The sequence below is a fragment of the Muscardinus avellanarius genome (assembly GCF_963383645.1).
Source record: "Muscardinus avellanarius genome assembly, chromosome: 2".
NCBI lineage: Eukaryota > Metazoa > Chordata > Mammalia > Rodentia > Gliridae > Muscardinus > Muscardinus avellanarius.
The window spans coordinates 109,470,819-109,485,363 of record NC_137787.1 but is presented as its reverse complement, the minus strand read 5'-3'; the positions used below and the strand labels follow the sequence as shown (position 1 = coordinate 109,485,363).

Sequence of the window (14,545 nt, the reverse complement as noted above, 5' to 3'; positions counted from 1 at the left end):
CCCAGCAGACCTCCTCTTAACGTTATTAGCAGTAGCATCAGAAGAGCTTTGTGTGACTGCATCTTTTTCCCCCAGGTTTGAGGATGGAGCTGTGCAGTCACATCATTGAGGTTCCACAGCTGGTGCTGCAGGCCTTGTGCCTCCAACCAGGACTTTCTTCTTAATGCTCTCAACACTTAGCTAAACACGACTATGTCCCGGCCCAGCAGGTCCCAGCGTCGTTGGTCTCCAGCTAACTCTGGGTTGGTCTTAAAGCATATCCTGTTTTGTGGACTGCCTGGCAATTTTTTAGCTAACTGTAATGATAAAAAGGGAGTATTAATAATCTATTCTGAATCATATCTAGTTGAATGCATGTTTTAAAAAAAACAAACACAAAAACAAAGCTTGCTCAATCTACCTGCAGTGACTGATGCAAAACCATCATATGCAAAATCCAAAGGAATGGAAACATATTTTACAACTGTTACCACTAATGCACTGTGTGATGTATGCAAAGTCTTCAAGTTGTAAGTGTTACAGTGAATTTGTTCATAGAGCATCTGAAATACCTTAGATGATTCTTCAGCCCTTTGGGGTTGATGTGGGTTTCCTGTTAGGGATGTAAACTTTTTAGTTTGCAGCAACCTGTTTCTTTGGCACTGACTGCACAGAGAACTATAGGGATGGGGAGAGAAAGTAGGGAGGCCACAGTGGTTTGGAAGCTGTGGGCATCCCTTTCTTTCTGTTAGGCTTGGTAGAGTCAGGGGAACAGGAACATGCTTAAAGACCACCATGGAAGGTGAGAGCTGTGCAGCCCGTACAGTTAGAGTTGAGGGGTGGTCTGCATATCAGCAAAACAATTTTGTCTGCCGTCTAAATTATAATCACACATCTCTTAACAGGGAGGGATGATGTTTTGTATATCTTCATCTAAAATGTCCTCTGTAGAACTACGTTATTTTCCTGGGATGAAAGAGATGTGAAACAGCCACAGTTTGTGAGGTATTGTCCTCTGCTTTATTAGTTAGAAAGTCATTCCATTTTTTTCCCCAGGAGATGTTTGAGTCAGCTGAAATCACTTAGGCATTGCTGTGCCCGTGACCCCAAAGAAAGGCAAAGATTTCAGTTGTATGTTATGGAGACAGTTGTATATTTAAAGGTGACTAAAAGGGAACAAAAATTTATTTAAAATTCCTCATGTTTCTGTAGAGAGAGCCAAGGCAGCAGGTGTCTAGCAGTATAGCTTGTCGGGGTGGTCCACCTCATGGTGACTTGTCCTCTGTGGCTGGCTGGAAGGGACCCTAGAGCTGGGCAGAGGGAGAAAGGCTGATGTGGGGTCTATGAGCCTCTTCTGCCACCGCTTCTTGCAGTTGGAGTCCAGCACCAAGCGAGTGCAGATAGGTACAGCAGATGCTTTGCCTGCCAGAATCTATTATGGGAAAGATTTTTAGTTTAAAATCTGAATATTGTACATAGGAAATCAAGAGGAAGGTTTTGGGGTTTGTTTTTGTTATTTTTTTTTATTTTATTTCCTAAATGCGCCCAATTCACACCTACAGGAGCGTGTGTTCATTCTCAGTGAGGTTGGTGGGGTGGGGCATAAAGACGTCTTTCCTTCAGGTGTCTTATCAGGGGTGTGGAGTTGCATCTTCCCCACCCCACTTTTGTTTGTAGTGCTATGGACGTTGGTTGGAAGGGGATTCTCTGCTACTCCTCTCTCTGGCAGCTAGGTCAGGGCTGTGGCCCTGGGAAGGGGGCCATTCTGTTAGCGTTCAGCCTGGCTGATAGGTGGGTCACCTGACCACTGAGCCTTTGGTAAACTTATTTTTTTATAGTTAGTATCTGCATAATTTTGGTTTTCACATTTTAAAAGAAGTTTAGGAATATTTTTGCATGGATCATTGTAAGCAGGAAATTCCTTATTCCTAATGTCTGTTAACATAGAATGTTTACTGATAAGTACTTTAAATCATTTCGTGAGCACTTAACCTGTCTGTGTGCGTGTGCGTGTGCGTGTGCGAGAGAGAGAGAGATTGATTGATTGATTTACCCATAAACACAGTTTATGTCCATTTCCACAAGTCTCTGTAATTCCATCTGTGTAGTGGGTGATTTGCAATATCATTGAGTTCCAAGGGCTCCAAGAACTTAACCGAGTGACAGAGAATGCAGTTTTCCCAGTCGATTGATCATAGATTAGTAGAACATACTCATGATTTTAATGTATGCTTTAAAAGCATCCCACACAAAAATGAAAGTATGCACACCCCGGTGCCTATGAGCCATGGAGTCATCCGTGCTCAAGGGCTGTCCCTGTCCCCAGTTGGGTGAGGCCAGCACGAAGGGTGAGCATTTTCTCAAGTGCTGAAGTAAACAGTGTTTTTAAGAGAAAGTGGATTGCATCCCTTCCTCATGTGCATCAGTTTCATAAACTTTAATTTTTTTTTCTATTTTTGTGAAGTTGAATTGAGAGATATCAGATACTTCTGCATTATATAACAAATCTGTGAGAACTCTTCAGTTTTGAAGCTATGAGGGTATCAGCTATCAATTCTGATGACAACCTATCTGATAAGAATCTGGATTTATGAGTAGTAACAACACTGTCGTAGGCTGTGATTTTTTAGGGCATTCAGTTCTGGTGAAATTAATTAAGGACTAGAACTTGGGTCAGTACTGTCATAGAACTGCATTGATTGGGTATCCCAAACATGTTGTAGAACATTTCCTGAAATTTTACTTTGTGTGTGTTTGACATTCCTGATTTGAAAGCCCTTCAGCTGGATTATTCTTTTTGAGAGAGGCAAACAAAGGACCTAATTCCCATCAACATAGATATCTTTATGGCTGTTCTAAAGTGTGTCTTTTCTACCTTCTTCCCTGAGGCTTAGGAGGTGTGTTCATCAACCATGAAGCTACTGATGCTCTCTGCTCGTGGGAAGCGAGCTTGGGTGTGGGCTGGAGCCCGTCAGGGATGGGTGTGGAGTGACTCTTGAGAGGTGAGGTCACCCTCAGGACCAGGGCCAGTCCTGGTGTCACAGACACAGAAACGTTTCCAGAACTTGCATTATTCCCTGTGGTCACTCTTTCAAGAACATCCATAGGGCATGATTACTAGACCTACCCGTTGCTTGCTGTTTTGATGACACTGTTTCTTGAGTGATATGCAAATGCAGTATTTTCAGGAGGGTGAGATGTACTCAGTACTGGGCTAGGCACCTGGCTATAAGTGTCCATTGTTCTGCCTGTCCCAAGCTAGGCACTCTGTGCCTTGCTCCATCTGGTGGCGCCATCCTGCTGTAACAGAAGGCTTAGGAAATCATTTGCCTGTTTCTTGGGGTCATACCAATAATGAGAGGAAGTATAGTCTTTTTTGAATGTGTGGTCCCCTCATGGGCTTTGCTGAGTGTGCCAATGGATGCTGGTGAATACTGCCATACACTGGCCATGTAAATATTGGGGCTGCCTTACAGAAGAAGTCCATGTTTCACCAGTTTCTTTTGAACATTTGGAAACAGTATTACTCTGACCAGCTGGGCCACCTCCTCTCCTCTGGCAGCTGGCACTGCCTGCCCAGCACAGGGCCTCCCGTGGGTTCAGCGGCAGGCAGGACAGCCACTGGCCCTTCTCTGGTGCTTTCTAGGGGGTTCTCCAAGGTTTAGCAGTGTGGTTTGCATAGAGGAGTGCTCTCCTGACTAGCACATTCCCAGGAGTGTGTGCTCGGAGCTGGTTATTGCTCAGCCGAAGTTGAAGGGGCAGACCAGAGTGTACTGCAGCCTGAGGGAGAGGGAGTGGCCTCGGTAGAAACTGCAGAGTTGGTGTTTCAGAGGATTGTCTTCCTCCCACTCCCCATTCACGTGAAAACCTGTGGGATAACCTCTTTTTAGTCCATAGAGTTAAATAAAGTTTAGTCACTTGGGACCAGTAGAAGGAAGGGGTGGCATCTCTGTCCAGGGAGCCCCAGAAAGCTGCAGGTGGGGTGTCCCTGGATAGGGTGGTACCATGGGCCTTGGTGCATAGTAGGCACTAGAAAAGACTATAGACAGGCCAGATCTGGGACTGTGCTCTAGGTGGGGTTGCTATGACAGCCACTCAGAGGAGAGGCCCCAGGGAGCTTCATGGGCTGTGACTGAATAGGAAACTGTCCTTTCTTTTCTTTTTAATGATTTTTAAGTACTGTTTTTTACACCATTTTCTTGGTACTTTTTTTAAGCTTATCAGCGTTGTCTTCCAGTGTTAAAGGCATCCCTCGCCTCTGCATCAAACATATGTGTCAATACAAAGGAATGGATCGTCCATCCTGAGCCAGTTCAATTAGGTGTAAATTCATACTATTTTAATTTTTTTATGCAATCTGATGAGTAGATAAGCTCAGATTTAAAATTCTTAAAAGCACGTTTATTGTAACAAGAATTGTTATGTATTAATACTGCAGTTTTCAATAAAGATTGACTTGTGTTGCATATCTGGTTTTCATTATTTTTTTTCATGTGAGTTTTACTGAGAGGTAGCTTGGCCTGGCTGGGAGGTGATGGGAATTCTCACAATTAGGAGACCCCAGGGGTTCAGGAGGTGGCCACGTGTTCAGCTCTGAAATCTGGGCCAAGCCGAAGGGCATGGTAGAGGCAGTGGTTGGGGGACTGATCCAGGTCAGCTGGGAAGGAAGTAGCTCTGGCTCCTGTGGCCAGGTCCTCTTGGAAAGACTTCTGCATCTCCATTTCAGCAGAGAGAATGCTGAGGCCCAGAAAGACTGTCGACCCCCATATTTGCCAACGCCAGCTAAACACTCATGGAGTAGCCAGGGAGTGAATGGGTACACGGGCTAAAGAGGGACAGAGGTAGCTGTGCCCACACACCCAGCCTGGCTCCTGGGCTGCTCTCCTCCACTGTTTGTCCTCCCCAACTCCCCTGAGCCTCTGCAGCCACCAGAGCCTGGCTCCCTCCACCAGTGCCCAAGGATGTAGACTAGGTGACGTTCCCCACCCCACCTCTGGAGCGGTTGGGCTCAGTTCTCTTCAAGGGAAAGGCATGCTGCAGAGACAGTAACAGGCACAGGGGGGATGGACATGCACGCACACAACAGAAAACAATGGCTGGCAGCCAGGTTGCTTTTCAGGAGTTTCTTTATGAAATTAAATGTGGTTTCTGGCTTGGAGAAAGTATAGTGCAAGAGTGGCTGTCCATGCTGCTGAATCCCGTGGGCTCCACGCTGGCATGCCAGGGCCTTGCTGCACTCCTGGTTCCCAGTGGGGTGTGGGCGGCCTCACCAACACACCTGCTGCCCAGGGCAGGTGGGTCAGGCCAGGATAGTGGGCCACGGAATCCTTATGGCTTCTGACACTCACTACAGTAAGGCATTCTTTCTGTGTCACTAACAACATTTAATTATTTTTCTCCATTGTTAGAAAAATAAGACAACCAAACCAGGAACCAGGTGGTTCTGTAGCCACCTCACAGCTATAGGCATACTGGTTATAGAACCCAGACCAAAGGATGTGGCTGACTGTATGGTTTTGTTCTTCTCAATACACTCACAGCGAGGGTGGCCAGCAGTGTTTAGGGGAGGGCTGGAGGCCAAAGGGTCGTTTTGGGCCAGGCATTGGGGTGCACAGCTCCTGCTTCTTGCCCCCAAGGCAGGTACCTGGCAGAGGAGCACACAGCCCTGCTTTGCAAGTGGCTTTTGGCCATAAAGTAGGTCTTCTGCCCTGAGGAAGTAGGTGTGGGGACAGACTTCTAGAGTCCAGAGCAGCCAGAGCCCTCTACACGTCAGCCTGGTCAGCAGTTCAGGACCATGGTTCCTGGGCTTGTGGTCAGTCGAGGATCCACGCAGGTCTGTGTGTGGCCATAGAGGAGAGGACGAGAGAGCAGGCTGCAGGAGGGCTCTGTCCCTAACTCTTCACTGTACTGGCAGCGAGGAAGAAACCGAGGACGGGTATAAACCTGGCATGTCCTGGGGCCACCCAAACCAGTCACCTCCCTTGCCCCACACACTTCCAGTTGCTAGACAGAGGACGGCCAGATGGAGTGGTCCTTGGGGAGAAAAGCCAGGGGTCGAGGGTGGGCAGGTCCACAAAGTGCTGTTGCGTGGGTGCTGGCTCATTTGCGAAAGGGTGCCAGCCGGCTGATGCTGTGCCAGAAGGTGGATGGCTTTCGCCTGGGCTCTGCCAGCACCAGGACCTGCTGCTGGGGTCGGCTGGTGGACAGTGCTGGGTGCTTATGTCGGTTCAGGTAGCTGGGCCGGCCAATGGCTAGGTGGGGAGAAAAAGTAAGGAGGGGATCAGGAGGCACAGGGTGGAAGGTAGAGGGGCCCCTCCCAGGGCTTGCGGGGAGCCTCTGGCCTGCTGCAGCCTGAAGAGGGGACAGCTGGAGGCCCTGTTGAAGGCATGTGGTGTTTGGTTGTACCATAGAAATGGAGGATCAGTTTCCCAGGGAGCTGTGAGGGCTCCTATCAGGAAGCAGCCTAGGAGAGTGAGCACTGATGTTAAGAGGGCTGTCCAAGGAGGAGAGAGGTCAAGAGCAAGGATGGCGACACACTGACCCCGGCTTAGTCCCTGGTGGCTCCTTGTCACCCACCCATCTTTGGGAACAAACACCTGCAGAGGGCAGTGGGCACCCCTGAGGACCCAGGTAACTAGCTGGCTTTGCTTTGGGGGTCAGAGGCAGGAATGTAATCAAAACCAGAAGCACCCCATAGAGGTGGGAACCTGTCCATTTGCTTACCTTTGGGCTTCCCTGCGGCTGGCTGCTTGCTGGCGTTGAGCATGGCCTGCTTCCTCTGCAGCTCAGTGATGTTGAAGCCTGGGGGACAGGCACACGTGAGACCCTGCCTCCTTCACAGCACCTGCTCCCCTTATACCTCAGGGCCTGAGCACTTGCCACAGTAGGGGCTGATCGCTGCCAACCAGGGCAGAGCACAGTGATCCCCAGGTTTTTCCGCTGCCCCTCCATCCCTCACCTCAACCCGGTGCCTCACCCCACATGCCCAGTGTCTGGTTTCCTTCCACCGTGGTGGAGGCTCTTCACCAGACCTAGAGCCAACCTGGTCACTGCTGCAGCCCATGATGGGAGACCTGCACCGGGGAGATGCTTGTGCACACCAGAGGGGGAGGCTTCTGGAGGCCAGCACCCCAGGTTCCCCAGAACTTCAGGTGGCTGGAGGTTTCCCAGATCCTGGCAGCCCTGTGGAGCATGTCTGCGGGTACTTGCACACATTTCACTGCCTGTCCCTCCCCACTCAATCAGCAGACCTGGACTGGACACTGCAGGCTACACCTGCCCATGGGGTGAGGCTGGCCAGGCCTTGCTCACCACCAAGACCAAGATGTTCCTGAGGAAAGCCGGAAGCCCTCTAGCTGAGACACACCAACTCACTGTATCAAGGCGGCCCTGACCACCTGGCAGCCAGGCTGGGCAGAAAGGCTGAGTGGGCCCTAGAAGTGGGGCAAGGTCTCGCACCTGTCTCTTGGTCCAGCCGCACCTGCTCCCTCTCCCTGGCGAAGGCCTTGAGCCAGCGCTGCTTCTGCTCAGGCTTCCTGGCACACAGTAGGTGACCAGCTCCCGAGATGCCACAGTGCAGCCGGAAGGCGTTCTTGACGCTCACGTGGAAGTCACGGTCCTTTCCATCCTCCAGGTCCACCACCTCCAGGCTGTCCATGTCTAGCCGGCCCTTGTAGTACAGCACATCCCGGCGGAGCAGGTCCTGCCAGATGCTACTCTGAGCCCTGGATACCCAACGGCTCACCTGCTGTGTCCCAGGCCCACCCCTCTCCACCTTGCCACCAACCCAGTAGATAGCGAGCTCCTGATCGCAGAGGGTGGGTGTAGCTCACTACTGTTCTGACCATGAGCCTTGACCCTTCAGCGCCCAGCTGGCAACTGGCCAGGGCAGCCACAGCCATGAAGGCAATGACGCACAGGCCACAGCTGAGAAGGCTAAAATGGGCAGCAAGGGCTTCATGGATGGGAGCTGCTGAGCCACGTTTTAAAAGAGGAGCAGAAGCCAGCAGTTAGGCCGGAAGGCAGGTGGAAAAAAGGGCCGGAGTAGGAAGGGGAAGCAGAAGTTTGTAGGGAGAGAAGACAGCATGAAGAGCAGGCAAGGAACAGCACAGGAAGGAGGGTATCCTCAACAGCACTGGGACCTGCTCAGACTGAGTCCCAGTGGGACCCCTGGGCTCATCCTACAGAGCTTTCCTCATCCTCCCCGCCATGGCTGCCAGAAACCAGGAGTGGCCAGTGCAGGGCATTGGCTGGCTTGCAGCCCTGAGCACCAATCCCTCCACCTGCTCTGTGGGGGCCGGTCCCACAGGGCTGAGCAACCAGTGTACCTTCTTACAGTAGATGAGCTGGTGGTCAAAGAGGAAAAACATTCTCTGCTGGCTCTTGGCTTGCGGCTGCGTGATACGAGTCAGCTCCCCTGAGTAGATGAGTTCCGAGCTCCTGACCAAGAGATCTTCCCCCTGGGAGGCGCAAAGGAGAGCCCGAGCTGAGCACTGGCCTTGGGCTCTACTTCCTGCCTCTGCCATGGCTGCATGGGGGTGTGAAAGGGTGCTCTTAAAGCCCAAGGAAGTACTGTGGGTCCCAAAGGTGAGGACCATGGGAGGAGGGGGGAAAAGAGGTGGGCAGGTTTGACTGCTGACTATCCTTGCAAAATAGGACTCCACTGTAGCTGGTGGCCTCACGTGGCTCTTGAGCACTCTGTACTATGGCTAATCTAGTGAAAAACCCACTCTGACTTGAAGACTTTGTATGAAACAGAATACCAAACATCTCATTGGTACTTTATGTTGTTACAAGCTGCAATGATATTCTGGATATACTGGGTTAAACCAGTGTGTGTGTGTGTGTGTGTGTGTGTGTGTGTGTGTGTGTGTGTGTGTGTTGGGCTGGAGACTGAACCCAGTGTATTCTACCTCCAAGCCATATTTGCCAGCCCTTTTTATTCTTATTTTGAAACAACCTTGCTAAGTTGCTGAGTCTGGTCTCAAACCTGTGATCCTCCTGTCTCAGCCTCTAAGTACAGAGACTACAGGATCGTGCTACCATGCTCAGCTTTTACATGATCTTTTGACTGGACACTGCTTCCCTAGAGAACAATTACGCTGGCTGGTATTCTCTTCTGCCACTCATCTTTAGAGGCCTTAAGAAAGTTTTCTTCCCAGCAAAATATATAATGGGGCGGATTTGTGGGGACTGAACCCAGGGGTGCTCTATTTCCCAGCTATACCCCAGCCTTTATACTGACTTTTTTTTTGAGACTGGTCTTGCTAAGTTGCTGAAGGTCTAGCCTTGAACTTATGACCCTCCTGTCTCAGCCTCCCCAGTACTGTGATTAGAGCTGTGCACCACCATACCTGGCCCAGCTACCTGGGCCTGAAGTTCTCTCATGAGGGCTGCCTCCTCCAGTTCATGAAATTGCCAACTCCAGCCAATAGCTGGCAGTCATCAGATTGGAATGACTGAGCTTGTTTGGGTCCTTAGCCAGGGGGCCAAGGAAAACACACTGCCCAATCACACACGAGGGATCCAAATTCTGGGCAGGTCCAAGGATCCTATATTTTTCATAATGTTCTGTGGCTGATTCTTACTGATGTTCAGGTCATTTACCTTCCTGACCGCTGATACAGTACACAGCCGTGGCCCTGTGTGGACAGGGAGCTCTCCGGAGAAAGCCATGGCCAGTGGTGGAGGGCAGACTATGTCTCTCAGGGACAGGAGTGTTATTAGTTGAGTCCTTGCTGTTGTCTTAGAAGGCAAGAACAGATGGGGAATGTGTGACCCTGAAACATGGAACCAGGAGCCCTGGTGGGTAGCAGTCTGTTTCTGGTCACACTGTTGAACCTAAATCCAACTGTTGGAAGTCCCAGAAGTGAACTAAAACTCAGGGATCTGTTCTGTCCTGAGGCAGAAGAGCTACACTTCCTTTTTTTTTTTTTTTTTTTTTTTTTTTTTGGTGGTACTGGGGGTAGAACCCAGGGGCTTTTCTACCTTTGGGCTATACTCCCAGATCTATTTTATATTTTATTTGGAAACAGGATCTCACTAAGTTGCTGAGAGCCTCATTAAGTAGCTGAGGCTGGCTTTGAACCTGTGTGATCCTCCTGTCTCAGCCTCCCAAGAGCTGGGATTACAAGCGTGCACCACCATGTCCGGCTCAAGAGCTACACTTCTGAGAAACATGTTTCCTGTGCATACAGTTTATCCTGGGCTGGCGGCAGCTCCTGGGAGCAGTGTTCTATCAGGTATCCAAGCTTGGCTCTGGAAGCCATGCCTGTAATTCCAGTACTTGGGAGGCTGAGACAGGAGGATCAAAGGTTCAAGGACAGTTCAGTACCACCAAAAAACAAGCTCCACAGGCTCTGCGTGCAGGAGAACCTGCCTTCCTGCCCCAAGGCTCTGCTGCTGGCTAGTTCCCAGAAGCATGGCTTCCTGCATCTGCTCCCTCCTGGCCTTTTCAGGGACAAGCAGTGTTCAAGCGAGCGAGGACCCAGCAGTACTTTCTGGGCCCTGGGGACTTCACCTCCCAGTCCTCTATGGAGCTCTGCCACTGAGCAATCTTGTCAATATTTTCAAGCCTCCGTTTCCGTTCATTGATGAGCCGGGCCACATTCTTCATGGCGTGCAAAGCAGCTTCAACGTCCTTGAAGTCCCTGGGGCAGAATAGAGATGCAAGGGCACTGCAAGCTGGAGAGTCAGGCGAGAGAGCTGCAGCAGTCTCCCTCGGGCTGTGCCCCTTGGTCATGGTATGCCTGTCAGATTGAGCACAGTCCCTCTCTTCTCCATAAATGCCTGGCCTGGAGCAGAGCGTAAGAGCCTACTGATGTCCTCATCCCCCACCACAATGACAGCTCTCTCAGAGCAGTGCTGTGGGCCCAGTGCCCATAGCAGTACCCAGCCACTACAAGTGCTCGTAAGTGTGGAGGTGTGCAGAGCCTGAAGGTGCCTCCCGCCTTGTGTCTCCTACCTGTGCTGCGGGGGTGTGTATTTGAGCAGCTCGGCCAGCTGCAGGGGGTACTTGCAGATCTTCTGCACTGGAGTCAGCAGGAAACCGTCCAGGGAGATGTCGATCATCTTCTGCAGCAGCCGGCAGGCCTCAAAGAAGTACACATACTTGCTGAGCTTGGTGAGCCGAGACAGCTCCACACAGGCATTGGGGTGGTTGTTGCAGTACTCTGAGTAGATCTGGAAGTCGGCTTGCTGGGGATACAGGAAGACGGCAGTCGGCCACACATCCCGGAGGACCAGCAACCTCTGCAATTCCTTCAGGGCCCAAGCTCTGTGTGCCTACTCTATTGGCACACAAACTATGTGGTTACACCCAGAAATGGCAAAAACCTGTGAGGTACACCCCTAGCCCTTTTTATTTATTTTTTTATTTTGAAACAGGGTCTCGCTTAGTTCTGAGGCTGGCCTAGAATCTAAAATCCTCCTCTCTTGGCCTCCCAAGTTTTGGGATTACAGGTGTGCAGATAATTTGACTGTGTATAAGTTTTTTATTTAAATCAATAGTGTTAACCTGGGTGTGGTGGCCCATGTCTGTGGCCCATGTCTATAATCTCAGTACTTGGAAGGCTAAGACGGGATATTCACAGTGGCCAAAGCAAATAACTTAGCGAGACCCTGTTTCAAAATAAAAAATAAAACAGTTTGGGGGTGTAGCGTAGAAGTAGAATATCTCTGGGTTCAACCCCTAAATCCCCCCCGCACACAAAAAGAATGGTGCTAATAAAGAAGGGCCATCAAGCAAAAATGCTGGGGGCTAGAGAGTCAGACATTCTTTGTTCAGCTCCGTGTGGCTGCTCCAGGAGAAGATAAACCCACGTCCTATCAGACGAGGCTGCAGTCCATCTAGGCAAGCTTAGTCAATGAACCTTCACTAACTGTGCACTGGCATTTAGAATGGATGCAGGCTGTAAATTCCACCCAGATTCCAGGTGGCCCAGCCCTGTTCTGCTCTCTTGGCTGGCTAAAACAAACCCTTCTTTGGACAAAGCCAAATCCCCTGTCTCTGGGAACTACAATGACTCGGTTTCCCCTACCCAAGCAGAGACCCTCCTAAAACTGTTGTAGGGTGAAGGATGCTGGGCAGGTGGAAGGGCGGGGCCTGGTGCACAGAGATGTTTGGAAATTTCTGGAAAGAGTAGCAGGTGTCCTGGGCTGGAGCAGACAGCCGAGTGCAAGGAAGTGTGATAGGTGCAGGGTGGGCGGGGCTCGCCGGGGCAGCAGTGCACTCACATGCTCCAGGAAGCAGGCGCCCAGCTCGCTCAGGTGTGGGCGCTCGCGATTGAACTTCTGCTCCAGGGCCTTCACGAAGGCCTTCTGGCAGCGGTAGATGTCCTCGATGTTGCCGAAGATGGTGTGGAGCTGCTCCTCGCTGAACATGTCCGCGCGCTTGCGGCACTGCCTGATGTAGCCCTGGGTGCGGGACGCCGTCAGGGCCCTCTCCCCACGCCCCGCCCGCTGCCCCCGCCCCCCCGCCGCTGGCTCGCTCACCTCACAGATGTCCCTCAGGTGTTTGATGTAGTCCCGCTCGGTGCTCAGGATCTCGTTGATGACGTTGGTCCGCATCTGGTCCTTGCAGCTCTGCACCTCCGCGCCGCAGTCCTCCGCCTGGCCTGCACCTGCCCGTGGGTCCTCGTCATCCGCGGGCTCGTCCTGGTTCACCCGCAGCTACAGGCAACGCAAGGCTGGTCAGCGTGCGTAGCCCTGGGGATCAGTCCAGTTCACCTCACCGTGGCACGGTGGCCTGGGGCTGACCCAGAAGCTCCTTCAATTGCCTGTGGCTCAAAGCACATGCTGGGAGAGGGACCACAGGTCTAGTGACCACAGCCTCTGTGTCCCTGTTGTCCCAGACCACTCTGGCCTTCTCTAATGCCCCAGTTTCTTGTGTTCACCTTCTCTGTAGACTGTGCTCAGCACAGTCCTTGGAAGAGATGCTAGAAGTTCTTTCTTTCTTTCTTTCTTTCTTTCTTTCTTTCTTTCTTTCTCTCTCTTTCTTTCTTTCTTTCTTTCTTTCTTTTTCCCCCCAGTACTGAGGATGGAATCCAGGAGCATTCTACCTCCGAGCTACACCTCCAGCCCTAGTTTGTATTCTTTACTTTGAAACAAGGTGTCACTAAGTTGCAGAGGGCCTTACTAAGTAGCTGAGGCTCCTCCTGTCTCAGTCTCCTAAACCCTGAGATTACAAGTGTGCTCCTACTGGGCCATCTAGGGCTGTGGCACAGGTAGATGGTATGGTCTTCTGTCTCTTTAACTGTAACTTCAGGAAAGGCTTGGGTCGCAGAGTGGACGGGTCATGTGGGCCTCGGATAGAAGGAGCACCAAATGCCAGGGCTAGGATCTGCCCTCAGCCTGCCTTTTGGAAACAGCAGCTGGATTCTTCCCTTGAGGACTAGAGGTTACCTTGAGTAGGATCTTCGTGCCCTCCCTGTGATGTCCTGGGCTAATGCCTCAGTTTCCCACTCCCCAGGGCCATGTGAGCATTGGCAGCCCCTGTCAGTGCTCTGCAGTGCTTGACGGAAGCGTGCTAACCTCAGAACGGCATGGCAGTGGCATTTACAATGCATACACATCCCCTTGCGAGGGTGAATGGTGTCCCTTCACAAAGCCACTTCCCATCAGGAGGAAGCTGGAAGTGGGGGATAGAGGAGATAGTATCTCTGCAGGAGGAGGACTGTGTCAAAGCCCCCAATACCCACCCACCCAGCCAAGGCATCAAGTCCCAATAGACTGGAGAGAGGGAAGCCCATGCCCACCTGGGACCCCAGACCTGTTTTGGGCTTGGATTTGGGGGGCTACTAGAGATTAAACTCAGGGGCTTTCTACCACTGAGCTACAAACCTAGCCTTTTCTATTATTAATTTTTGAGACAGGTTCTCACTAAATTGCCCCAGCTGGACTTGAACTTGCCATCCTCCTGTCTCAGCTTCCTGAGTAGCTGGGATTGCAGGTGTGCACCACTGCATTGGCTTTGCTTAGATTTCTGGGCAGAGCCAGATGGCTCTTGGGTAACCTGGGAAAAGTACAGGCTGGAAGCATACCCGCACAAAGCTGGCCGGGAACCAGCCCTCGCCGTCAGCAACACGTCCCCACCACCACTCTCTGTTGGTGGCATCCATCACTTCGATGACGTCCCCAGCTTTGAAGCCCAGTTCCTGGTCATCCATGGTGACATGGTCCCAGAGTGCTTCAGCACAGACCACGCTGCCATCACTGATGAGCTGTGGAAAGAGCCGCGGCAGCTGGGTCAGGCGGGATGAGGCGCTGCCTGCCCTGTTCCCACCCTCAGCAGCCCTGGGAGAGGGGATCCTGACCTGCTTTACAGAGGAGCTGGCAGAGACCTCCCAGCCAGCAGCTCTTCTGGGCATGTCTGGGGCTCAGTGATGGAGCCAGAGGTGAGCTTGAGCACAGAAGGTGGCAGATCATCACACTGCTCCCTCCTGCTCACCACCCTTCCTCACCCCCTACTGAGCAGGTGCTGAAGCAGCAGCCTCTTGGCTTCAGCCACTTTCTGTGCTGCAGTGCTGGGAGGGAGACAGCTGCTGCCTGGCAGGCTCTCCTGGGGCAG

At 51.6% G+C, this 14,545-nt stretch overlaps 1 protein-coding gene across 4 annotated transcripts in view; it reads right to left on the bottom strand.

Moving 5' to 3' along the window:
• Window positions 1–6,078: 6,078 nt before the first annotated feature.
• ARHGEF4 (Rho guanine nucleotide exchange factor 4) overlaps window positions 6,079–14,545 on the bottom strand; it is a gene marked incomplete at both ends in the record, with an annotated part of 133,112 nt that continues 124,645 nt past the window's right edge. For all 4 annotated transcript variants that reach the window (XM_080690288.1, XM_080690289.1, XM_080690290.1 and 1 more), the window contains 9 exons: window positions 6,079–6,230; window positions 6,703–6,780; window positions 7,438–7,681; window positions 8,307–8,438; window positions 10,499–10,628; window positions 10,943–11,175; window positions 12,214–12,393; window positions 12,472–12,648; window positions 14,019–14,198. In XM_080690288.1, the coding sequence (XP_080546414.1) occupies window positions 6,079–6,230; window positions 6,703–6,780; window positions 7,438–7,681; window positions 8,307–8,438; window positions 10,499–10,628; window positions 10,943–11,175; window positions 12,214–12,393; window positions 12,472–12,648; window positions 14,019–14,198 (1,506 nt within the window). The remainder of the gene's footprint in view (window positions 6,231–6,702; window positions 6,781–7,437; window positions 7,682–8,306; window positions 8,439–10,498; window positions 10,629–10,942; window positions 11,176–12,213; window positions 12,394–12,471; window positions 12,649–14,018; window positions 14,199–14,545) is intronic.